This window comes from Sus scrofa, chromosome 2 (genome assembly GCF_000003025.6).
Source record: "Sus scrofa isolate TJ Tabasco breed Duroc chromosome 2, Sscrofa11.1, whole genome shotgun sequence".
Taxonomy (NCBI): domain Eukaryota; kingdom Metazoa; phylum Chordata; class Mammalia; order Artiodactyla; family Suidae; genus Sus; species Sus scrofa.
The window spans coordinates 48,886,270-48,912,913 of NC_010444.4; the positions used below are offsets into that span (position 1 = coordinate 48,886,270).

General features: G+C 42.8%; 1 protein-coding gene across 15 annotated transcripts in view; it reads left to right on the plus strand.

Annotated features, from left to right (window-relative positions):
- The window catches only part of MRVI1 (murine retrovirus integration site 1 homolog), a 185,511-nt gene that overhangs the window by 140,895 nt on the left and 17,972 nt on the right, over positions 1 to 26,644 (plus strand). For all 15 annotated transcript variants that reach the window (XM_013994558.2, XM_003480735.4, XM_013994560.2 and 12 more), the window contains 7 exons: positions 2,113 to 2,143; positions 5,368 to 5,508; positions 5,963 to 6,094; positions 8,132 to 8,273; positions 15,250 to 15,299; positions 15,813 to 15,920; positions 18,387 to 18,451. In XM_013994558.2, the coding sequence (XP_013850012.1) occupies positions 2,113 to 2,143; positions 5,368 to 5,508; positions 5,963 to 6,094; positions 8,132 to 8,273; positions 15,250 to 15,299; positions 15,813 to 15,920; positions 18,387 to 18,451 (669 nt within the window). The remainder of the gene's footprint in view (positions 1 to 2,112; positions 2,144 to 5,367; positions 5,509 to 5,962; positions 6,095 to 8,131; positions 8,274 to 15,249; positions 15,300 to 15,812; positions 15,921 to 18,386; positions 18,452 to 26,644) is intronic.

Here is a 26,644-nt window from a genome sequence, read left to right on the forward strand (position 1 = left end):
TAAACACTTGTATACACTACTACATGGATGAACCTTGGAAACATTATGCTAAGTGAAAAAAGGCAGTCACAAAAGATCACATGTCGTACGATGTCATTTATATGAAATATCCAGAATTGGGAACTCCATAGAGATGAATTGGTGGCTGCCTAAGGCTGGGGCTGCTGATTGAACAAGTTACTACTAATTGGTACAGGGTTCCTTTTGGAGATGATTAAAAAGTTCTAAGGTTGACTGTAATGATGGTTGTACAGTTCTATGAATATACTAAAAACTACTGATTTGCAAATGTAAAAGGGTAAATTTTATGGTATGTGAATTATATTTCAATAAAATTGTTACAGAAGAGAAAGAGAAAAAGAACCTTTGTATATGCAAAGGTCCTGGGGCCACAGTGAGTTAAGAATGTTCGAAGAGCAAAATGGCCAAGTGGCTAAAGATTGGGAAGAGAGTCTGGTAGGGGCCACACAGAGGGCCTTGATTTTATTCTAAGGCCAATTAAGGCAGTTTGTATTCTGAGGCATGCAGTGACAGAGTGGTCCCTTTGTCAGTCACCTGCTAGGCCTCTGTCTTTCTGGAGGGCACTGGCTCTGCCCCCAAGCTGCCTGTGCCAGTTCAGGAGGCATAGCTCTCTGCTTTGGGAGCTGGTCCTGTCATGTGGCTTCTTTATCTAAACCACACCTCCTTGAGTCCTTGGGCCCTTGTGCATTTATAACACGTGTGTTCTATAGTAAAAAACAAACAAACAAACAAAACAAAAAAAGGAAGAAAGAGAGTAATCAAAATAGAAAACTGTGGTTAATAATTGATGAAAATATGCAGTTTTCACATAATAGCCAAACAAAGTCAGGAGTTAAAGGCAAGCTCAGCAAGTTTTGCTAAGTCGCCTAAGAAAAATGTACGTGTTCTTTATGATGTTTGAGATTGTGCTGGCTGAACCACAGAGGAAAGGGCCTGATGGGTGGGGTTGTGGCAAGAATTCTAAGCATCAAACATCTTTGCACTTGTTTATCCCGTGCTCTGTCCTCTGCTGACTTGATGGCCGTGGGGTCTTGTTGACTCATCCTGACAGGAAGCTTCTCATAGTCCCTTGTCAGGGGTGAGAACCAGCCCCTTGCAGAAAGAACTGACCCCTACCTTTGCTCTCAGGGTCCCTCCACACCCGTCAAAGGGAGGAAGCTGTGTTTCCTGAGAATCTTATTGATGGCACGCTCTGTTGCCAAGTCTTGTGATGCAGGTAGAACCCCTCCCCATTCTCCCACCCCAGCACAGGAAAGGGCCTGTGCATTATTTACGTTGTCGAGGTTTCAGAGCGTGTCTCGCTTTAGTCACCAACCAGAGAGGCAGGAGCAGCCGAGCAAGCATGGGGTGCAGAGGATGCTGGCTGTGGGAACCACACCCTCTGCACCAGCTGGGACTCTCTTGCCGGATCTCTGATTCCAGCTATGAGAGGAGGTCCTTGCGGCGGAGAGGAATGCTGGCCACTCTTTCCTACCATTTATCCTCTGGCTCACATGCCCTCTTGTCATAACCCTCAGAGGCAGGAGAAGGGATAGGCTTTGCCGACCTGGGCAACCTTGGAAAAATTAGAACAGTTGTTCAGATGTACACAGTTTATAAAGCCCACAGTTTATGTATTCTCTTAAGTCCTCACAACAAGCCTGTGTGTTGGTCCTAATAATGGCTAACATCTCCCGAGTGTGGATATCATATGTATATACACATCTGTACCACATGTATATACATGTATACATATGCACACATAAATACATAGGTGGGTGCCATATATATGAATATAGACATACATACATCTATTCCTTATAAGACTCCTTCAAGGTAGAGATACCACTCACATGTTACAGATGAACACACTTAGAAAGAAGTCATAGGTAGTAGAGGTTCTCGTGGAGTGCTGACCCTAGGATCTAATATTTTCTATCACATTTCCTCTGTCGGAGTCACTGTCTGGGCGAACATCTCATGGGTTACAGACTCACCAACCCCGCTGACTCTATGCCTGAAAACACCTGGTTGCTGGTTGTTCAAAGGCACCTTTCAGTTTAGCTTGTAGGTCGGATAAAGTTCATTTGCGTGTCTTTTCTCTTTTCACAGCGCCCCTCCACTCACTGAAAAGGAAGTTGAGGTAAGTACTTCCATTGCTTTAAGAAGTTGAACGTCTGGGTTTGAGTGGGTTTATTCACAGCATTCCCTTCTCCAGCCTCTGCTCCTGATGTTTTTACACAAGAAGGAGAATGAGTGACCATGGGGAGAATATGGGCCTTGCAATCAGCCCTATTGGACTGCTGAGGCCACCCCACCCCAATGAATGAAAGATTTTGACACATTTGGTCAGAGAGGAGAAGGTAGGTGGAAATTCCACATTTTTTTTTAAGGATTGTTTGTGTTCTTTAAAAGTATGATTTAGGTGAAGTTCTCATCATGGCTCAACAAAAATGAATCTGACTAGCATCCATGAGGACACAGGTTCGATCCCTGCCCTCACTCAGTGGGTTAAGGATTCTATGTTGCTGTGACTATGGTGTAGGCCAGTGGCTGCAGCTCCGATTGGACCCCTAGCCCGGGAACCTCCGTCTGCTGTAGGTGCAGCCCTAAAAATAAAAAAAAAAAATGTATATATATGACTTAGGTGATATGCAAAGTCAGTTGAGAGGCTATAGAACTGAATCAAGTTTTTTCAAAGTGACTGATAGGTGGTCAGATTTCACATTTCAAACTTTGGCCTGGAGGAAGAAGGTGCCTGCCTTCTGAGGGTTTCAGACATAAGAAAGTCAGCTCAGCCAAGGCAGGAGGTGATGCCGTCTGTTCTCCCACCTTCCTCAATCTCCCCCATTTGTCCCCTTATGGGGCCTCCTTGTCTCTGTAGAGATGTTGTCCTGATGAGGGTGGCGAGTGAACTGAGAGGGATTTGTTGGCACTTCATTCTGGTGAACGAGGAGATGGACAGAGAGAATGCTTCCAAAGTGAGACAGAAAGGACCTCCACCAGCAGCAGCAGTTTGTTTCCATGATAGTCATGTTGGTATTGACGGAAGGAAGCAAGAACATGGACAATTCCAGAATCTTTTCACTCCAAGTTGGCATGATGGAAGGATGGAAGGGGAGTTCCCATCGTGGCTCAGTGGAAATGGATCTGACTAGGACGCAGGTTCGATCCCTAGCCTTGCTCAGTGGGTTAAGGATCCAGCATTGCCGTGAGCTGTGGTGTAGGTCACAGATGTGGCTCGGATCCCACCAGCAGCTGCAGCTCTGATTTGACCCCTAGCCTGGGAACCTCCATATGCTGCAGGTGCAGCCCTTAAAAAAACAAACAAACAAACAAACAAAAAAAACTGCAAAGCTGAAGTTTTAATAGCATGGGTTTGCCATAGACATGGTACTTACTGGCCATTAGGGCACACGTATCCATCCTTTCATCTGACTCTCACATCAGCTCTGAGAAACAGGTAGAGCAGGAAGCAGAACAAAGGAAGAAACTGAGAGATGGAAATAACTTACCTGAGATCCTAGACCCAGTGCTTTGCAGAACCAACATTTGGATCCACGTGTTCTGACTGAATCCAGGGCTCTGCATTCAGCCTTTAAAGGGATAGCTCAGGTATAGAGAAATAAGCAGTGGGAATTATTAATAAACTGGACTGAGACTTGGGCAGGACAGAACATCCTCACCCATCAACACTGCTGAAGATGCCGTGGGCGGTGTGGATAATGGAGCACTTCCGTCCTCAGGTGTGTGCCCTGCAGTCCATGCTCACATTGTGAAAGGAATGCAGGCTTTGGAATGCGATAGTGTGAGACTGGATCCTGGCTCTCCTGCTCCCAGGGGTCAGCTTGAACCAGTCAGCGACCTCTCTGGTCTCTATCTCTTTCCCCATAATGTGGATATAATAGTTCCTAACACACAGGGTTGTTGAGGCATTAAATGAACTACGGTGCATGAAACTCCTGCCAGTGCTGGCATATAATAGATGCTCCATAAGGGGTTGCTTTTCACATTGCCGTCATCATTGTTATTGAGCAGTTCAGGGTCTTCGGTTCTCCATCTGGATATGTTGGCCCATTGTGGGCCATGTTACATAAACTTCAGGAGCTTGGCCAGAATCAGTTCTCACCAAAAGTGTAAATCTGCTACCGCTTGATGCAGGCAAGGTGAATGAGGGCTGTACAAATGAAGGCCATTGCTTCCTTCCTGTGTAAGAGCCCATCTATTTCTCCTCTCCAGGAGTTTCCTATTAGGCCAGGAATTCCGTGTCTGATCAACACCACCTTTCAAAGTTCATTCATGCAGACTGCATTTTTGGCATGGAATATTTGTTCCAGAAAGCTTCTCCTAACAGAATCATACCTGGCCTTATTTAATCTCCTGGCAGCTCCTTTATGGGATTTTTTTGAGCGTGTGTGTGTTGTTGTTGCTTGGGTTGTTGTTTGTCTTTTTTTTTTTTTTTTTTTTTTTTTTGGTGGTGGTAGGGGTATTTTGTGGCCATGCCCTTGACATGTGGAAGTTTCCAGACCAGGGATCAAACCCATGCCACAGCAGTGACCTGAGCTGCTATAGTGACAATGCTGGGTCCTTAACCTTCTCTGCCACAAGGGAAACCTCCCGGGAGCTTCTAAAAGCTGCTTTTTTTAATTGAATAAATTTATTTAATTTTTAAATTACATTCAATTTGTTTCAGAAAGCAATGCAATTGGATTGAACACATAATTTTACTTTTTTTTAGAATTATCTTTATCTATGAAATTGTGAATTGCTGGTGAGGACTCTTTTTCCCGATTTCTTCAGTTGTACAGTAGGGAAAAAATACATATATAAATAAACGATAAAAAAAATTTAGGTACATAAAAGCTGCTTTTAATGTAGGATTTGGAATACTCAGGTAAGCTGCTAGTTGAAATTTGCTTTGAGTCAACAGGCTTACATCTCAAGTGGGCTTTCTTTAAATACAGTGGTTTCATGTGAAACCTCCAAAACCCACATGCTGTAAATCCTAGCATGAATCCAAACTGCTTACATAATCAACTGTGTTGGCCTAAAGGTTATCTAAACCCAAATACAGGATGTTATTTTCTTGACATTCAGGGGTAAGCAAAGTGTTAGTCCCTCATTATTTTTTGGTAAAATGCATTTAGTCTTCTGGTCCTGAGAAGGACCTAGCACAAGACCTCAGGTTACTATTTCACCATCTTTTGTGCAGTTTTCTTCACAAAGAGAGAGTTTCGTCTATACATGGCTGCTTTGGGGACTGGTTCCAGGAGCTGATGTGAAATGCTCGTGCAAAAAACCCACCTGCAGCCTTGCTCCCTGCAGTGACTCCTCTTAGCAGCTCTCCCACACTCTTGTTCCCAACAGAACGTGTTTGTACAACTGTCCTTGGCCTTTAGAAATGACAGCTACACCCTGGAATCTAGAATTCACCAGGCAGAAAGGGAACGCAACCTGACAGAGGAGAACACAGAGAAGGAACTGGAAAACTTCAAAGCTTCCATTACGGTAATTGTGGAGCCTGCAGGATGGACTGTCCCCAAGGCCCATGCTAGGTGTCCCACATTTCTTAGTCACCACGTTGAGCCTGCTGAAATGAGATATGGGGCCAAGGCCTTGAGCCAGGCTGTCTTCCGCAGAGCTGGGAAGAGCTGAGGCAGAGATCCGAAGGCCTGGTTACATCAGGGCTATGTGGAGGCTTCTTGGGGTGGGGGTTGGGGGTTTCCCTGGAATGGCTAAGGAGCACCTTGGGGACCAGAGGCCCAGACATGATTCCCTTCCTTCGGGCCAGCCAGGTATAGAGCATCTGCATTGCGCTTATTTAATCCCAGAAGCATCAGAAGCCCGGGCCCTGCAAAGGCCCCTTCTCTCAGCCAGGATGGGACCAGTGCCCACCCTGTGACAGCCTGAGTCAAGTCCTGGTCCGAGAGGACCCCAGGTGATGCTCCCTCTCCCTCCTCAGTCCTCAGCTTCACTCTGGCACCACTGTGAGCACCGGGAGACCTACCAGAAGCTGCTGGAGGACATCGCAGTCCTGCACCGTCTGGCTGCCCGCCTCTCGAGCCGAGCTGAGATGGTAGGGGCTGTCCGCCAGGTGAGCTGTGCTCCGCCCGCAGTAACTAGAGCAGCAACGTAAGCAGTGACAGCTAAGATACCGCTTATTGATGGCTCCTCTGTGCCAGGCAGTCTACATTCCTAATTGTTCTTCAGAGTAGTTTTGGTGGACCATGAAATGTTTGAGTTGCTCCCTGGGAAAAACTTTTTGTGGACATTTCTATTTGGGAATCTTTCTGCTTTGGGAACCTCTCTTTCTTGGAAATTTCCAATGCATGTTGGCACAATCAAGGTTTTAAGAAATCCTATAATGAAAAAGCCTATTTAATGTTACCCACCCATGTATTTCTCATGTCTTTGAATAAAGACCCACCCCCTCTTTTATTTTTTCACAAAATACTTGTTCAACTCCCATGGAGCTGGTCTGTGGCAAAACATGCTTTAGGAAAAACCATTTTGTTTAATTAATCCTCCCAGCAGCACTATAAAGTAAATATCCTGATCTCCCAATGAAGACATGAAGTCTCAGAAAGGTAATAGCACTAGTGAGGGACAAAACTGGGATGAAGGTCCAAGTTTGGCTCCCTTGCAGCCACTTTGAAATCCTGAGGCACACAGGGTGCTTCTCTGATCCAGCATGGTGTTGCTGGATCAGACTGCCCTAGTTCTCATCCTGGCTCTATCAAGATTCACTGTCTGACCTTGGGCCAATTACCAAGCTGTCTGTGCTCCAGCTTTTCCAACCATAAAATGGGGATGCTGACAGTGTCTGCTGTACACAGCTGCTGTAATACTTGTAAAGCACCTAGATGTCATTATCACTGTTGCTGTTACCACGGGCCTGTGTTCTCCTGCACTGAGATCAAGGGTTGCATGACAGGGGTGTTCCTGGGGCCCAGCCTTGGGCATTTCTTATAGAACAAAAGAAGACAAGTGGCTGGTCTGTCTCACCCCTGCTTCTGGGAAAAGGGCACCTAAATCAGCAGCAGCACCTAGGAAGCCACTCCAGCTGGGAGCAGAACAAGGGGAGAGCTTTAGGGAAGTGTCTGGTCTCTGCTTATGGCTGTGAGAACTTTGTCCAGGGGACGGTCACTAAGTGTGTCCCTCTATGAACAGACGGACCCTGGGTAAGTCCCCCTGAGGGATCCTGGGGATGTCAGCAGAGAAGACTCCTCCTCACACAGTTCTCCGAAATGTGTTTCTCAGACCATGTGCGGCTCAGCCCAGCCTTCACCCTTCTCCCAAGGGCTTCTGTGTCTCGGTCCACATCATTCTCTCTGGTTCCACGGGGCTGGTTCAGGCACTCATCCTCTCTTCCCTTGTCGTTCTGGCTACCACCAGTCTTACTCCCTCAGTCCAGTCTCCACTGGCCACCTGATTATGTCATTCCCTTACTTTAAAACATTCAACAGCTGCTCTTTTTCTTTAGAATGAGTCCACATGCCTTAGTCTAGCATTGAAGGCTCTTCACACCCCAGCCCCGGCTCCCCTTTTCTTCCTGTAAACAAACCCAACCACATGCTGATTCCCACATATAAGATGACCTGTACTGTCCTGATTTTGCAGACAGTCCCGGTATATGCCTATTGTCTCAGCTTAATTCTTGGTGGCACCCCATTTCTCTCTCCATAGTATCCTGTCTGGAAGGAAATCCTCTCCTAGATACAAGCCTTGTGCTCTCCTGCCTGTGGACCTTGGCTCTTGGAGTTCCCTGGCCTGGATGCTCTTAGTCCCTCCTGCCCATATCCACATGCCCAGATGTTGCCCACACCCTACAGTACTTTGCTCCATCTCATGAAGCCTTGCCCGACCCATTCTCTGCACGCAGAGAGGACTCTGCCCTCTCTCATCTCCTGAGGCTTTGTGACTGGGCTTGTTCTTATTCTCCTTGAGGACAGGTGCCTGAGACCCTGTGTTGGCTCATGTCCCAGACAGCAGACTCTTAGAGGGCAGAGCTATGTCTGATGGGTCTCTATATCCTTTGGAATCCTCCAACCCAGAGCCTGGCTCGGAGCAAACAGCGCCAATAAGCCTCTCCTCCGAAGGCCCTGTGTGTTCACGCTCTTCATCCCTGCAGGAAAAGCGCATGTCCAAAGCAACAGAAGTGATGATGCAGTATGTGGAGAACCTAAAGAGGACGTATGAAAAGGACCACGCAGAGCTCATGGAGTTTAAAAAACTTGCCAATCAGAATTCAAGCCGCAGCTGTGGCCCCTCTGGTAAGAAACTGGGCTCCTGCCCCCTCCTTGGTCCCGGGATCTGGGTCCCTAATGGATCCAGGCTAGGATCTCACCTATGGGGCAGCCCCAGGTCCTGTATCAGGGCAACCAAGCTCACAGCCCCCTTCCCTCTGCTAACAATGCTGCCTACAGGGACATTGCAGCCAGGGGACCTGGAACCAGAAAACATGAATGGCTCTCAAGTGACCCCTGATACAGTTACCCAGAGTGGCTGATTACTGATGCAAAACCCTTAGGCTGCAAGAATTCAACCTCCTTTGTGAGAGTGACAGACCCCAGATTTTATGGTCTTTGTGTTTTGGGGTCTCCCTTTTGCATAGCACATGCTAAGAAATTTGCAATTTTTCTTGGAAAGCATTAGGAATCCAACTAATGATTCTAATCAGGGAAATGGCATGATCATATATAGTTTTGAAGGTTCCCTCTGACAGTGATGTGCCAGCTACATTACTGGGGCAAAGCCAGGGGCAGGAAAACCCACAAAGCTGCTACTACAATAATCCAGGTGAGAGATGGAGTCTGGGCAGTGGGAGTGGGGTGGGGTGGAGTGAAAGCCTGGCAAAGCAGAGACTGCTGAGATAGCTAGCAGACTCGTGAGAAAGACAAATGTTTTAAAGAAATATTCTTTTTTAAACAAGTTCTATACAAATTGCTATGGAGACAGAGAAAGAGCCCCCTGATTCTGCCTGATAATGAGTTGTGGGGTTTTAAAGTAAAAAATATGCATTCTTGGAGTTTCCCAGTGCTGCAGTGGATTGGGGATCCAGTGTTGTCACTGCTGTGGTATGGGTTCTATCCCTGGCCCAGGAACTTCCTCATACCGGGGCTGTGGCCAACATTTTTTTTTTTTTTAAATAGGAGTTCTCAGGAGTTCCTGTTGTGGCTCAGTGGTAATGATTCCGACTAGTATCCATGAGGATGTGGGTTCGATCCCTGGCCTTTCTCAGTGGATTAAGGATCTGGCATTGCTGTGAGCTGTGATGTAGGTCACACACATGGCTCAGATCCAGCACTGCCGTGGCTGTGGCGTTGGCCAGCAGCTGTAGCCTGGGAACTTCCATATGCCTCTGGTGTGTCCCTAAAAAGACCAAAAAAAAAGAAAAAAAATTAGCAGTTTTCTGGGCTAGAGGCAGAAATACATCCCAGGTAGAAGAAACAGCATATGCAAAGATGTGGAGCTTGGGCAGAGAAGACTAGGAAACAAACAGTCTCATGTGGCTATAGCATTGGAGCGTGACCATGACAGGTTGAAGGTGAGGCTTGTTAAACCAGGGCTACATGCCAGGCCATGCAAACAAACTGGGCTTTTGTCCTGCAGACAATGAAAAGGCACTGGTGAGTTTACAACGGCTGCCATGGTCTGATTTTATTTTTAGAAGAACTGCTCTGACTTCAGCGTGCATGATGCATTAGGAGAGTGTAGACACTGGGGGATGGAGACGGGAGTTAGGAGGCTGGCCACACGCCAGAGAAGGAGGACAGTGCTTTGGACCAGGAATGCTCCTTGGCAGCTGCCAGGGTCTGGGCTCTGGCTAGTGAGGGAGGTGTTAGCAGGAGAAACCAGGCCTTTTAGTGACAGGAATCCCTGTGGAATGCAAACATCCGTGTTACCAAGAGCAGGAGGAGGGAAAGTACAGAAAGTATAACAGATGGAGAAACCTTTATAAACAGGAGGTTTCACAAGTTTCCTGGGGAATATCAGTGACACGTCCCAGAGTCTGAAGGCAGCATACACACGCTCCAGACGGTCTGCTTTGGATCTTGGCAGCAAGGCTTCTGACCTACATGCATCTGGGCTGCGAACAAACCTCTCTCTGTCAGTTCTGGAAGCTGGAGAAGCTGCCATCAAAGTAATACTAACACACTGGCTCTTGAATCATTGTCCTGCAAGGTGCAGGGTCTTCTGCAAACCACCTTACCCACAATTTATGGGTGCCCATGAGTCTCTTTCATTCATTCCACAGACATGTATTGAGCACCTCTGGTGTGCCCCATGTGATAGTAGAATAGAGGGGGGAGGGGTACCCAGCCCCTGACCCAAGGGAGCACCCAACCTGTGGTGAGGACAAGGAGGTGTAACTGGCAGGACAGAAGTAAGCACACTTTGTAGGGTGCACACTGAAGGAGCCCATATTCAGTCTTGGGGCATGAGAAAGTGCTCACGGGAAGCCAGGAGATGGTAACTGCATGTTGGATGATGAATGAGTGGTTTTTACATACTGGTTCCCAATCTGCTTTCTTCTAAGCAACACCTCAGCTTGGGCTGGTGCAGTGGAACCTGACGTAGCCCTCGTATACTCTGTGACCACTCCCTGCTGGTGCTGCTTCTTTAAGGTTTTATGTGACTTCTTTGTCACATATGCAATCTTTGTTTATGCCTGAGACTCTGAAGACCACAGTGCAAGAAAAATGCCTCCAATTTCAAGAAAGGGATACACATTTAAAAGCAAAACAAAAACAAAAACAGCTTTTTTTTTTTTTTTAATATGAAACATGCCGATTGCCTGCATTTTGGATTATTTCCTTCAGGTAGATTTCTAGGAGGGTACATACTAGCTCAAGGGAAAGGAATATTTATAAGGCTCTTAAAGCACATTATTTCCAAATAACCCATTGATATGTCCACTTAATGGGTAACAATAATGCTCAATTCAGTGTGCAACGGACTTGTCTTTTCTTTTTAAAAATATTTTTGCCTTTGAGGAATGAAAATTGTATCTCTTCTCATAGTTTTAATTTATATTTCTTGACCTTTTCAAATGTTTCTTGGGCATTTGTATTTCCACTTGTATAAATTCTCTAACGATATCCTTTGCCAGCTTAGGAGATTGGTATTTTATGAATTGTCTGAACTTTTCCTATATAAAGAATATTTTCTGGTTCTCCTATTTTGGCTGACTGGAACACTTGAAAGTCCTTTGACTACAAATACTTAGAAATTTCTGCTGGATAAAGTGAAGCAAACATTAGTCTAAAAGAATAGCTGATTCCACAAGAAAAGAAATGGAAATACTCAGATCCAAGAAAAGAAAAGAGAACTGAAACCAAGCTGACCCTGCAGCTTCCTTAGGGATAAGAGTCAGCCTCAGCGATCTGGGCTCAGGGCTTTTGCACTCACATGCAATCTGAGATGAGGCCTCAAGTACCCAAGGCGGAGAGCTGACTCTGAGCCTCCTGTATAGAGTTAAGACTTTCCAAGAACTGCACCTTTGGAAGAATCACCAACCCCCTATGGAACAAATCAAGGAAGTTTGTTTGTTTCACCCTGGGCTCTAGTAGGAAAAACCACTTTCTCCTTCCTCATTGGAAAAGTGCATGCCCACAAAGCACATGCCACAACAGAAGGGCTGATGCAGTATGCAGACTCTGAAAAGAACATAACAGTGATGCTCCTAAGAATACTGTAGGAAACAAATACAAACCACTCCAGAGAGACACACCCTGTGCCCAGGATACACAGGATTCCTCTAAGTAATGCTTTACAGAAGATGAGTTTACAATATAGAATTTTAAAATAAACAAGAAAACAATCTATCATGAGCAAGAATCATTAGACACCCAAACAACAGGATTGTATCCTAAGGATAGCAAATAATAAACAATCTGATAATTTTTTGAAAATATAAATGTAAAATTATTAGAGGCATAGAAGAAGAAATTGGAAATATGAGACTAAAAGAATACAATAATTATCAAAAAGTAAAAGAGTCTTAAAAATGAAGAATAGAGGCATGGAAATTCAAAAAGGTGTTTGGGAATTGTTGTTACCATAGTTGAAGCTGTTCCTCAATATTCCATATCTCTTTCTTCTAGGCACACTTCTCCATCTCCTCAAAGTTAGGTGAGGCCATGTGATTTGGCATTAAATCTGAACCAAAGGATAGGTGTCACATTTGAGCTATGGTCCATAGAACCACTGTGCAATTTGCCTATGTTTCTTCCTCTGAACATGATAACAACTGCTCCAGAATAGTAGAAGCTCCATCAGCCTTAGTCCTGAATGATGAAATGCAGAGCAGAGCCTACTGCCAACTCATAAGCAAATGGACCTGTAGCAAAAGCAGGAAATATATTTTAGTTGTTATAAGCCACTACAACTTTGGGATTGTTTATTATTGTAGCATAACTAGCTTATCCTGATTGGTATAACATTTACTCGTATTAGGAACAGTTGAGGAAAAATTTGTTAACCCATAGATAGATTTGAGGAAGTTCCCTCTGCAGTTCAGAGGGGTACATTAATTTTAAATATGAAAGAAGTAAGATAAGTGATATGGAATACAGAATGAGAAACTTTGATGTACCTTTTTTAGGAGAGCGATAAAGAGAGAATGAGGGAGTGAAAATATTCAAAGGGATTTCCCAGGATCTGAGAATTTGCCAGCATTAAAGACATAAATCATTGCATTAAGAAAATGCAGTGAATCCCAAGCAGGAAAAATAAAAACACATCAAAGAGAAACTTTAGAACACCAAGGACAAGGTGAAGATCTTAAAAGTAACTAGAGAGAATGGATTAGCAATGAGATCCTGCCGTGTAGCACTGAAAACTATGTCTTGTCACTTATGATGGAACATGATAATGTGAGAAAAAAGAATGTATAGATGTATGTGTAACTGGGTCACCATGCTGTACAGTAGAAAATTGACAGAACACTGTAAACCAGCTATAATGGAAAAAAATCATTAAAAAAATAAATAAAAGTAACGAGAGAGAGAAGACAGATTCTTCAGAGAGGAATGGCAATTCTCAATACCAGTACCAGGAAGCAATGAAATATAGTGTTCAAAATACTGAGAGAAAAATAACTGTCAACCTGGAGATAATACTACCAGCTAAACTATCATGTGAGCTTGAAACCTAGGTAAAGGCATTTTATGACAACTGAGAAGGTTGGCCTCTCACAGACCCTTGCCAAAAGAGCAACTAAAGGATGTGCTTAGGGAAAAATAAAATTGAGATCAAAAGGAATTAGGATGCAAGAGGGATGATGATCAAAGACATTTATACATGCAGGTGAATCTAAACAAACATCCCCTGTGTAAAACAACAATTGTAATAATTTGGAATTACAAAAACAAGGTGAAATAAAAGTACTGAAAAGCAATATAATTTGAGATTCAATGGGATGATCATTATTTTAAGACTGATTCAGAAAAAGAACAGAGAGCTCGATTCACTTAAAATTTAAAATCATGTAACATGTTAAAAATTTAATGGGGGGGGGTTCCCGTCGTGGCGCAGTGATTAACGAATCCGACTAGGAACCAAGAGGTTGCGGGTTCAGTCCCTGCCCTTGCTCAGCGGGTTAAACGATCCAGCGTTGCCGTGAGCTGTGGTGTAGGTTGCAGACATGGCTCGGATCCCGCGTTGCTGTGGCTCTGGCGTAGGCCGGTGGCTACAGCTCCGATTGGACCCCTAGCCTGGGAACCTCCATATGCCGCGGGAGCAGCCCAAGAAATAGCAACAACAACAACAAAAAAAGACAAAAAGACAAAAAAAAAATTTAATGGGGAACACTGAAGATTAGAATTAAAATACATAAATTCCAAACCAATTTTGGGAGGGGGTTAAAAAAATCAATTGATGAAGCAAGATAAATAGAAAATACAAAATAAGATGATAGAAATATATGTCACAAGGAATATAAACAACTTAGACTTATTAATAAAAAACTTCAAATTAAATTAAGAAAAAATATTACGTGCTTTTCAAGAGACACACCTAAAATACATGAATATGAAGCATAGACAGCTATGTAGACTAGATGGTATTGGTCAAACGGAATCAATCTGAATTGAGGTTTCAAAAGACTTTCTCTGTACACATTGGTGTTTTCTGGTGGCAGTATTATCCAGGTGTGGTGCTAAATATTTTCCATGAATTTTTATCACTTAATATGTATCCTAAGGAGAAGAAAATCTAGGGCTGCTAGTTTCCTTTGTTCCAAATTATTTTGTAGATGACATATTGATATTACTGTTGTTAACAAGTTTCCTTTTTTTTTTTTTTTTTTTTTTTTTTTAGGGCCTCACCTTCAGCATATGGAGGTTCCCAGGTTAGGGGTCTAATTGGAGCTGTTGCTGCCAGCCTATGCCAGAGCCATAGCAATGCCAGATCTGAGCCGCATCTGCAACCTACACCAAAGCTCATGGCAACACCTGATTGTTAACCCACTGAGCAAGGCCAGGGATCAAACCCGCAAACTCATGGATCCTAGTCAGATTCATTTCCACTGCACCATGACGGGAACTCCAGTTTCCATTTTTTAATCGACACTACACTTCCTGGCTCATGATTTCCGTGACTGTAAATTCCTTGAATGAGCAGGAAATGACCCCATAAGCCTTGGTGTTGATATGAGGAATCTTTTTTTTTTTTTTTTGGCTTTTTAGGGCCACACCTGCGGCATATGGAAATTCCCAGGCTAGGGTTGAATTGGAGTTATAGCTGCTGGCCTACACCACAGCCACTGCAACACCAGATCCAAGTCACATCTGTGACCTACACCACAGCTCACGGCAACACTGGATACTTAACCCACTGAGCAAGGCCAGGAGTTGAACCCACATCCTCACGGATACTAGTTGGGCTCATTTCCATTGCACCACAACGGGAACTCCACTATGAGGAATCTTCACACACTCTCCAGGGCCTCACCCAGAGATTGTGTAGCAGCATCCTGTGGAGACCAGAGGTGCAAGACTGGGGCTTCTCAAAGTGCCCAGAGGAGTTAGGGTGAAGGTTCTGTCCAAGAAAGCCCCCACTCTGTGGATGATTGTCTCAAAAGGTGAAATGTCAAAATCAGTAACCTCAGTGCCTAGGCCCTTAGGGCACCCCTTGAGGGCTAGTTCTGGCCCATAGATACCATGACTTAGTTTCTGCTGTCTGCTTCCTGCTGGAGCCTACTCTGAAACTTACTTGACTTTTATTCTTTGTTCCCTCCTTCTACAGAAGATGGGGTCCCTCGCACATCAAGATCCATGTCCCTCACTCTGGGAAAGGTATGTGTGTTCAAGGATTACTGGGCAAGCAAGACAGAAGTTTCCACAGTCACCCAGGAAATCATTCATTCTTGGATCCACAGATTCCAGAAAACCTCTGGACAGTGTCTCATTTAGCTTCCCACCCATGCTATTTCATCCTCCAACCTTCCCTTGCTCACACCTTCTCAGACTGTACCATCTCTTTAATGAACATGAAAGGAAGCACAAACTTTGGTATCACCATAGGTAGTTTTCAAACACTATCCAATGACTGGGGTCCATTTCTGTTCCATCTCTTCAGGATCTGATCAATTAAAATCAGAACAGATTGAGAAATCACTCATCACTAATAAAAAAAATTGATGTTAATTTTGGCCACTCTCTCTGTACCAACTCCACTACCATCAGTACCCTACAGCCAGAATATTGAGTGAATACAGCATTAGGAATTAGTAGGTGTTTTTCAAGTCTTTCTGAACTGGAGTCCTGCTCCCTCCACGACAGTAAGCCTGGTTCCTTCTCTTCCCACAGAATATGCCTCGCCGAAGGGTCAGCGTTGCTGTGGTTCCCAAGTTTAATATCTTGAACCTGCCTGGCCAATCACCCAGCTCATCCCCCACCCCCTCCTTACCAACCCTGGTGAGTATAAGGGTGCCTGACTTTCCTCAGGCTCACAACTGGGGGGGTGACCTGGATGGTGCCGGGTCACTGAGGAGAGGAAGTTCCCAGCACAGATGTTGGGCTGCAGGCTCAGAAAGCTCAGTATAGACAAGGCCCCATGTCTTGCCCTGCTCTGAAAGGAAGACTCAGCATCCTTGAGCAAAAGGCTAGCAGCTCAGAGAGTGTTCCTTGCAAAGCATATCTCTTTTCATGCTTAAATAGAGCCTTCCAAGAGGGGGTGATTTTTTTTCACTCCGCAGCAGATTTAAGCATCTGAAGATTGTATTGTAGGATAAGTGGTAACCTGAGCTTTGAACCCTAGGCATTCTGATTCCTGGGCCTGAGTTCCTAAACCAAATGTTAAACTGTCTTGATCCATTACAGCCTTGTTTGCAACACTAAAAATTGGAAATAGCCAAAATTTCCATTAATAAGATATTGCTTTAATAAATAATGAATATCTCTATAAGGGGTTTCTATGCAGCTGCTAATTATAATTATTACAATATGAATCTTTATATATCGAGATGAAAAAATCTGTAATTTATTATTAACAAAAAGCAAAACCCTAGTATATACAATGTAACTCTGTTTTATATATTTTTTAAAAAGAGTATTTTTCTATGTGCAGACAAAAAATTCTAAAAGAATATGTGCAAAACTATTAATGACAGTGATCTCTGGGCAATGGTAAAATTTTAATTTCCTTGATGCCTTTTTGTATTTCTATAGTAAGAATGTATTATAATCAAGAATAAAACTCTATTTCAATTTTTTAAACAAAGACTGTTCCTATAAACCAAGTATGTTCTAGTTCCCAGAACTTTCTGAATCTGGTTAATTCTATCTAAAACTCTTTTAATTATTTCTCTAGTTACTTCTCTATGCCCCGTCTGTGACCAGCACTATTCTATAAGGATCTAATCTGTAAGCAATAGATAAAATGGCTTCAAATTCTATTGTAGTACCAATAGGTAGCAATAACTTTTAAACTTCTTTCGCCTCTTCCTTCCCTGAGCATTTCAATTATCTATGAAGTCCACAAAAAACAAATTACTCACTAAAATAAAGCAACTTGAAAAAAAATTTTTTTGAAAAGGAGCTAGGAGAGAGCTAATTATTATGTTTTACCAGGCCTATCTCCCATACTATTCTAAATATATAAAAGTGGTTTCAAAAATATATATTTCTTTAGACTAGGGTTTGGCGATCAGGGCTATCCATTAAAGTCACACGGGGCACTTCTTAAACATTCAATGCCTAGGACTCACCCCAAGATTCTGGATTGGATCAGTACTTTAAAAATAATCTCCCCCAGGCAATTCTAACATGCAGCCAGAGTTGAGACCCATGGTTTAAACCAAATCTATTGCACGAAACCACGTGGTAGTCCTGGGGAATTTATTATACAGAAATTTCTGAAGTTCCCATTGTGATTCAGTGGTGGCGAACCTGACTGGGATCCATAAGGACATGGGTTTGATCCCTGGCCTCTATAAGTGGGTTAAGGATCCGGCATTGCTGTAAGCTGCAGTGTAGGTTGCACACTGAGCTTGGATCCTGCATTGCTGTGGTTGTGGCGGAGGTTGGCTGCTATAGCTCTGATTCTACTCCTAGCCTGGGAACTTCCATATGCTGTGGGAGTAGCTCTGAGAAAAAAAGGAAGAGAAGAAAGAAGAGAAGAGAAGAAAAGAGAAGAGAAGAGAAGAGAAGAGAAGAAGGAAGGAAGGAAGGAAGGAAGGAAGGAAGGAAAGGAAGGAAGGAAGGAAGGAAGGAAGGAAGGAAGGAAGGAAGGAAGGAAGAAAAAGAAAGAGAGAGAGAGAAAGAAAGAAAGAAAGAAAGAAAGAAAGAAAGAAAGAAAGAAAGAAGGAAGGAAGGGGGGGGGAGAAAGGAAGGAAGGAAGAAAGAAAAATTTCTGATGCCCTGAGTTTTCAGTAATAGCAGGCATCTCCTGAGTGTTGTGCCTAGAACTGCATCTTTAAGATGGCCACGTGGCCTAATGGATAAGGCATCGGATTCTGGAACTGCATCTCTAGGGCATTGATGGGTTTGCATAGATCTATCCCAGGGGCCTCGGGGCCTGCATTTGGTAGGAGGCCCCCTGGAATTGAGTCCAAACCAGTGAATGGGTGACAGAGAGAAACCAATGGCTCCACTCCAGAACGGAGCCTCAAGATGTACACTCTTCACTCAAGGAAACGTGCAGGATGAGAAAGAAAATGTGCACACTGCCTGTGCCCCAGAAGGAAAAACACCTTGGAAAGGAGGACAGAGAAGGCCTGAGGAAGGGCCAGTGCCTGGGCTCAGAGGCAGATTAGAAAGCCTGGGGAGGGAGAAGGGGAAAGAGAAGCAGCAGCACCTCCTCAGCATCATCAGAGACCTGTTGGTCCTGGCTTCATCCTTCCTAGCTGACCCTCAATTCTCTGTCTCCTGTTCTCCATTCAGGCAGAATCGCCCAATGGGAAAGGCAACCCACCTGTCACCTCAGCACTGCCTGCACTTTTGGAAAAGTAAGTCTGTCCGTTTTCCTTTTAACTTTGAGGATCTCTGAGGAAGATTTCCCCAACTCACCTTTCCTCCCATCCTCACTCTCAAATGCCATGGAAAGCAAATTCAGTTCTGAGGAGAATGAATGGGACCCTATGATCCACAGAGATTTCAGACCCAGTTTGCAAAATTCTTGGACCACAGGAAATTCCTGGGGCTGAGTCCAAGCGTGCCTCAATCTCAGAAGAGCCCAGAAGAGATAAAAGCCTTCTTTGTTCATTGAGATTCTTTAGCCTACAGGTACAAGAAAGCCCCAACTCAAAGGGGTTTAAATAGTAAGACCACAGGTAAGGCTCTTCCAGGTGTGGTACAGCAGGGCCCCAGCTCGGCCTCTGCAATTTCCTGGTCTCTTCCCACTTTGTATATTGACTGCATCAGCTCATTTGTGGCACTTGGCTACTAGTTCCATGTATCTCATCCGGACAAGACAGTATCTAGAGGAAGAAAGGGACCATCTCTTCCCATGTTTCTTTCTTAGGAATAAACCTCAAAGCTTTTCTTCCATTTTCCTTCTTACTTAAACAAATTTGGAGGCTTAAGGCTTTGGGAATAATGGGTTTAACCTATGCCCTGGTGATGGGAAGAGTTGGCTTCCCATGGGGCAAAATGGCTCCACGAGGAAGTGTAAATTCCCAAACAAATTCATGCCTATTGGGAAGTAAGAAGGAGAGTGAGGATTGGATTGGCAACAGTGTCTCTTGCGCCTAACATTTCTAGGCATCTGTGCAATTTGCAGGTCTTTTCATCCTCAGCCAGAGCAAGACAGACTGTTTTTGTGCACTCATAGGAGTTTATTATTTGCTTTTCCAGTTCCTTCATTTGCTTGCCGAGAAACATCTGGATCACAGCTGCCACCTCTCAGGACTTTCCCCTTGTGTCTTTCCTCAATTGGTAGAACATACACCCTCTATTCTTTCTTCTTCTTTTTCTTGAGACAGCTTTGGTCCTTCATTTTTCATTGCTGTTAGAATAGTTTTGCTTGACCTGGCAAGGACTGTCTATGTTGGGCCCCCTTTTCAGTACAGACAAGCTCCAAGCTCCCCACCCCCAGACTCATCCTGTTTTCCTCGCCTCTCAGTATATGTAGCAACCAACATACTGCTCTGTGACTCTCTGCTCATTAATCTTTTTAAAAATTTATTTATTTATTTATTTATTTTTTATTATGGTTGATTTACAATGTTCTGTTAATTTCTGCTCTACAGCAGGTGACCCAGATATTCATATATACATATTCTTGTTCATGTTTTCCATCAAGTTCCATCACAAGTGATTAGATATAGTCCCTCGTGCTATGCATCAGGACCTCATTGTTTATCCATTCCAAATGCAACAGTTTTCATCTACTAACCCCAAACTTCCAGTCCATCCCACTCCCTTCCCCTCCCCGTTGGCAACCACAAGTCTGTTCTTCAAGTCCATGAGTTTCTTTCTGTTCTGTAGATAGGTTTATTTGTGCCATATTTTGGATTCCACGTACGAATTATATCACATGGTATTTGTCTTTCTCTTTCTGACTTACTTAGTATGGGAATCTCTAGTTCTATCCACGTTGCTGCAAATTGCATTATTTTATTCTTTTTTATGGCTGAGTAGTATTCCATTGTAAATATGCACATCTTCTTAATCCAATCATCTGTCAATTGACATTTAGGTTGTTTCCATGTCTTGGCTATTGTGAATAGTGTTGGAATGTACATAGGGGTGCATGTATCTTTTTCAATGAAAGTTTTGTCTGAATGTTTTCCAAGGAGTGACATTGCTGGATCATATGGTAGTTCTATACTGAGTTTTCTGAGGAACCCATCATACTATTTTCCACCGTGGTTGTACCAATTTACATTCCCATCAACAGTGTAGAAGGGTTTCCTTTTCTCCACACCCTCTCTAGCATTTGTTATTTGTAGACTTATTAATGATAGCCATTCTGATCGGAGTGTAATTTTGATTTGCATTTTTCTATTAGTGATGTTGAACATTTTTTCATGTGCCTGTTAGCCGTCCGTATGTCTTTGTTGGAGAAATGTCTATTTAGGTCTTTAGCCCATTTTTCAACTGGGTTGTTTGGTTTTTTGCTGTTGAGTTGTATGAGTTGTTTGTATATTTTGGAGATTAATCCCTTGTTGGTTGCATAGTTTGCAACCATTTTCTCCCATTCCATAGGTTGTCTTTTTGGATTTTTTTATTGTTTCCTTTACTGTGCAAAGCTTGTAAGTTTGAGTAGGTCCCATTGGTTTATTTCTGTTTTTATTTCTACTGCCTTGAGAGATTGACCTAAGGAAACATTTGTAAGGTTGATGTCAGAGAATGTTTTGCCTATGTTCTCTTCTAGGAGTTTTATGGTGTCTTGTCTTATGTTTAAGTCTTTAAGCCATTTTGAGTTTATTTTTGTGCATGGTGTGAGGGTGTGTTCCAGTTTCACTGATTTACATCAGCTGTCCATTTTTGCTAACACCACTTGCTGAAAAGGCTGTCTTTTTCCCATTTTATATTCTTGCCTCCTTTGTCAAAGATTAAATGACCATAGGTGTCTGAGTTTATTTCTGCATTCCCTATTCCATTCCATTGGGCCATATGTCTGTTTTTTTTTTAACCAGTACCACACTGTCTTGATGACTGTAGCTTTGTAGTATTGTCTTAAGTCTGGTAGAGTTGTACTTCCTACTTGATTTTTTTTTCCCTCAGGATTGCTTTGGCAATTCCGGGTCTTTTATGGTTCCATATATACTTCTGTATTATTCTAGTTCTGTGGAAAATGTCATGGGTAATTTGATAAGGATTGCATTGAATCTGTGGATTGCTTTGGGTAATATGGCCGTTTTAATGATATTCATTATTCTAATTCAGGAGCATGGAATATGTTTCCATTTATTTGAATCCTCTTTAATTTCCTTGATTAATGTTTCATAGTTCTCAGCATATAAGTCTTTCATTTCCTTGGTCAGGTTTATTCCTAGGTATTTTATGTTTGAGGATGTGATTTTAAAAGGCATTTTAAAAAATATTCCTTTTGTAATATTTCACTGTTAGTATACAGAAGTGCAGCCAATTTCTGAATGTTAATCTTGTATCCTGCTACTTTGCTGAATTTGCTGATCAGTTCAAGTAGATTTTGTGTGGTGTCCTTAGGGTTTTCTTTATACAGGATCATGTCATCTGCATATAGTGACAATTTTACCTCTTTTCTTCCAGTTTGGATAAATTTTATTTCTTTTGTTTGTCTGATTGCTGTGGCTATAATTTCCAATACTATGTTGAATAAAAGTGGTGAGAGTGGGCATCCTTGTCTTGTTCCAGTTTTAGCAGGAAGGCTATCAGCTTTTCTCCATTGACTATTATGTTGGCTATAGGTTTGTCATAAGTGGACTTTGTTATGTTGAAATATGTTCCCTCTTTACCCACTTTGGTAAGAGTTTTTATCATGAATGGATGTTGAATTTTGTCAAATGCTTTTTATACATCTATTGAGATGATCATGTGGTTTTTGAGTTTTCTTTTGTTAATGTGGTGCATTACATTGATTGATTTATACGTGTTGAACCATCCTTGTGAACTTGGGATGAATCCCACTTGGTTGTGGTGTATGATCTTTTTAAAGTATTGTTGGATTTGGTTGGTAAAGTTTTGTTTAGAATTTTTGCATCTATACTCATTAAATATATTGGCCTACAGTTTTCTCTTTTGGTAGTATCTTTGTATGATTTTGGTACTAGGGTGATGGTGGCTTCATAGAATGTCTTTGGCAGTGTTCCTTCCTCTTCAGTCTTTTGGAAGAGTTTAAGATGGATAAGTATTAAGTTCTTCATATGTTTGATAGAATTTACCTGTGAAACCACCTGGCCCTGAACTTTTGTTTGTAGGAAGTTTTTTTTAATGACATATTCAATTTCATTTCTAGTGATTAATCTGTTCAAATTATCTATTTTTTTTGGATTCAGTGTTGATGGGATGTATGTTTCTAGAAAGTTGTCCATTTCTTCTAGGTTGTCAAATTTATTGACATATGATTGTTCATAGTAGCCTCTTAGTTTTTTGTATCTGCCCATTAATGTTGTAGTTTTCCCTGAAATTACTCACTTTGCCACTTATCCCCAGAAGGCTTACAGGTCCTTTATGTTGTGTCTGGTGTTTTTGCCTGTTTCCTTGTTTTCTTTCTTTCTTTTGCTTTTTTTTTTCCTAGGGCCACACCTGTGGCATATGGAAGTTCCCAGGCTAGAGGCTGAATCGGAGCTACAGTTGCTGGCCTATGCCACAGTGACATCAATGCAAGATCCGAGGTTTGTCTGTGACCTACAACACAGCTCACTGCAATACAAGATCCCTGACCCACAGATTGAACCCACATCTTGATGGATACTATTTGGGTTAATTTCCACTGTACCACAATGGGAACTCCTGTTTCCTTGTTTTCTTGATCACTACAGGGAAATTATAAAGTGGTGATAAACTAACAACTATGTGGATGTAACTGAGGCTACAGGATCTTACCAAGTCCCTAGAATCACAATATCTAGCCCCTGGTCTCTGAATCTCTCCAGAAATGGTGATGCCCTGAGTGAGAAGCTCACTAAAATGCTCCCTTCCAATCCTGCCTCTGAACACACTAACCCATTTTGCAGGAGGGCCCCAACAAGACTCCATTCCAACTCTCTACCTGCAGAGCCAGCCAAGGCAGAAGAGATACATACCTTTGTCCACAACAGACTCTCATGAAGGGGTGGGGCCTGGACTCTGTAGGACAAATGCTTAGGCCAACTGAGGGCTTCCATCTAAGGCAGTGGAAATCATCAAGAACCTGAACTATCCATCCTTGGTAGGATAAAGTGAGGTGCAAAATTTGGGATAGCAGGCAGCAACCCCAAATCTGGGTGACAATGAGTGAGGGTCAGTGGGGGTGTCACCATTCTGAGGGTTTAGAACCAGGAGAGATAGGGCGAGAGTGAGGATTTAGGTGAGTCAAGTAAGAAGCTCCCAAGAAGATGTCTGCTACTCATTCTCATGAGCTATTCCAAGAGACATCCATGATACATTATCCATGCTGTGGCTGACTTGCCTGTTGGGAATACACCCAACCTATAAAGGTAGTTGCAAAGGGAAGGGGATGTTCAAAGGACAAGGGATTCTGACTAACAACAGCTTCTCCTTCTGCATTTCTAAAATGTGCTGAGTAATTTTTATCTAAATTTGTGAAACTGGGAACATGTAATAGATTGCCACAAGGCTTACAATAAGACAATATGTGAGTGAAAATGAACTCATATCTTCCATTTCAACAGAAATACAGCTAGAAGCTACCTTTTCCCATACTATCAAAGAGAAACAATGCATTACGGGTTAATATGGATGGCTTTCAAGATTGTTGTATTTAGTTTGATGTTAAAATGAAACATTTCCATAAGCATGCAGTGACTAAGCAGGAAGAGAATTGGATAAGCATGTGAAAGATGAGAAGGTTATATTGCCTGTGGATAGTCCACAAGCAAATACCTGACCACAGACAGCACTCCCAGTATGACTTAAGAGAATTCTGAGCTTTGTTCTTGTAGGTCACTTCATAGTAACCTGCTCTTCACTCAATGAGGGTCTAGGAACCTATAGATTTAGAGAAAAAATAGAGTGTTATTAAAGTTAGTCTTAAAATAGTACAAAGCCCAATAAGAGTGCCACATGTAGGTAGAGCTGTTTATTCACAGTCTTTCATTCGATGATTAATTGCCACGGCCCGGGCACCTAGAATGCACTCAAGGAGCTGACAGTATAATGGGAAAGACAGATGGAAAACAGCCTATTCTAACACAATGTGGTGAGTGATATCAGAAGGAAGGGCAGATTGCTAAGGGTACAACACACAAGAAAATGGGAGAGGGTGAGGCTTAGAAAATGTTTCTTCTAAGAATTTACTTTGAAAGTGAAACCCAAAGGTTATATAGTTAACCAAGTGAATAGGAAGTTAAAACATTCCAGTCAAGGAATGATAATGATGATACTGAGAATTACTCATTATTTATTGCATACTTTATGCCAAGTGCTATTCTAATTGCACTTGGAATTTATTACATTAACACTCTCATTTAATCCTTACAACAATCCCAGGAGGAAAAAATTACAGAGGAAGAAACACTCCCAAACTCATTCTATGAGGCCACTACCCTGATACCAAAACCAGACAAAGATACCACAAAAAAAGAAAATTATAGGCCAATTTCACTGATGAACATAGATGCAAAAATCCTTAACAAAATACTAGCAAACTGAATCCAACAATACATTAAAAGGATTGTACATCATAATCAAGGGGGATTTACCCCAGGGATGCAAGGATTCTTCAACATCCGCAAATCAGTGTGATACACCACATTAAAAAACTGAAGACTAAAAACCGTATAATCCTCTCAATAGATGCATAAGAAGCCTTTGGCAAAATCCAACACCCCTTTCCAATTAAAAACCCTTCAGAAAGTGGGCATAGAGAGAACCTACCTCAACATAATAAGGGCCATATATGACAAACCCACAGCTAACATTATTCTAAATGATGAAAAGCTGAGCAAATTCCTGCTGAGATCGGGAACAAGACATGGGATTAATATCTTATAGAGGAAGAAACTGAAACTCAGAGAAATCATCAATTGCCTGAGGTTACACAGCTAGTAGATATCAGAACTCATGCTCTTAACCTATTAATAGACATTCCAACTGGAAGAACAGAAAGAAGTTCAGTATGACTGATAAGAAGAGTATGTATTTAAGACCTAGTTAAAAAAAAAAATCTCCTGTAAGCCATTATGAAATTACGTGGTAACTGCCTGGGCCTGGAGTAGAGGGTGGAATGGGGTGGGAGCAGAGGGTTGCACACAGAGCCATTCACTAAGGGATTAGCACAGCCATTCTGTGCTGTGGATGATACACAGGGCAGGTTTCATAAAAGGACCCATTATACTGGTCAACCACAGAGCACATTTACTTTTTCTTTTTCTTTTTTTTCCTTTGTCTTTTTAGGCCACACCTGCAGCATGTGGAGGTTCCCAGGCTAGGGGTCAAATCAGAGCCATAGCTGCTAGCCTATACCACAGTCACAGGAACGTGGGACCTGGGGTGCATCTGTGACCTACACCACAGCTCACAGCAACACCAGATCCTTAACCCACTGAGCAAGGCCAGGGATCAAACCTGGGTCCTCATGGATGCTAGTCAGATTCGTTTCTGCTGAGCCACGATGGAAACTCTGCACATTTTCACTATAATCTGTAAAATAACCATTGTCTACACTTTTGAAACAGGATACATTGTATAAAGGTTTTATATGACATTAAATATTTATAGTAAACCACTCCCCTTTGCAGATGGCATTCTGGGGTGCATTAGTCCTCCATCAACTACTAGTGGATCCCAGGAATCTGGGACCGAGTAACAGAGAGTAAGGAAGCTCTTGCAGCATGGGTCCCCTGGGCCAGGCTTGTCTGAGGGAGCCTTTGCAGTGGGGGTGGCTTAGGGACATAGCTAAGCCTGAGAAGGTAAGATCTGTCCATTGCAAAGAACTGGAATCACCTTCAAATATTGTTGACCATGTGGAAAAATAGACTTGAATAGATCTGCAAGTCAAAGAACACATTTTGACTAAATAGGCCCTCGTGTTACTGAGAACTGAGCCTAATGACAAACATTTTGACCCAGTGGACATCAGAGAACAATGAGCCTCATTCTAATCAATCATCCCAGGAAGAAAGCATGTGAGGTTTGGGACCCGGAACAGATGCCAAGCCCCAGGAGCATCTGGCCCAGAAATCCCTAGTATGGGCACAGGCTGTGCTCAACCCCAAGTTCACAGCCATGCATAGTGATTCCTTCAATTCAATCCAAACACTGAGTTCTCAGGAGATAGTTTTTTACATAGAGGACCTGCTCAGTTTGTAGGATTGACAGGCAGGGACTAGATGAGCCACAGGGAAGTCAGTACAACTCAGCAAATATTTAGAGCCCTTACTATGTGCCAAGCACCATTCGAACTGAAACCCAGTCTCTCTCCCGGCAATCACAGTCGTCATGGAGGGATGGATGTGTGTATAAAACATAAAAGTGCCCTAGCTCTGAGTTATGCTATAAAAGAAGGGTGATGAGGGTGTTTGGGGAGGGAGAGATCAATTTTAATCCGAGGG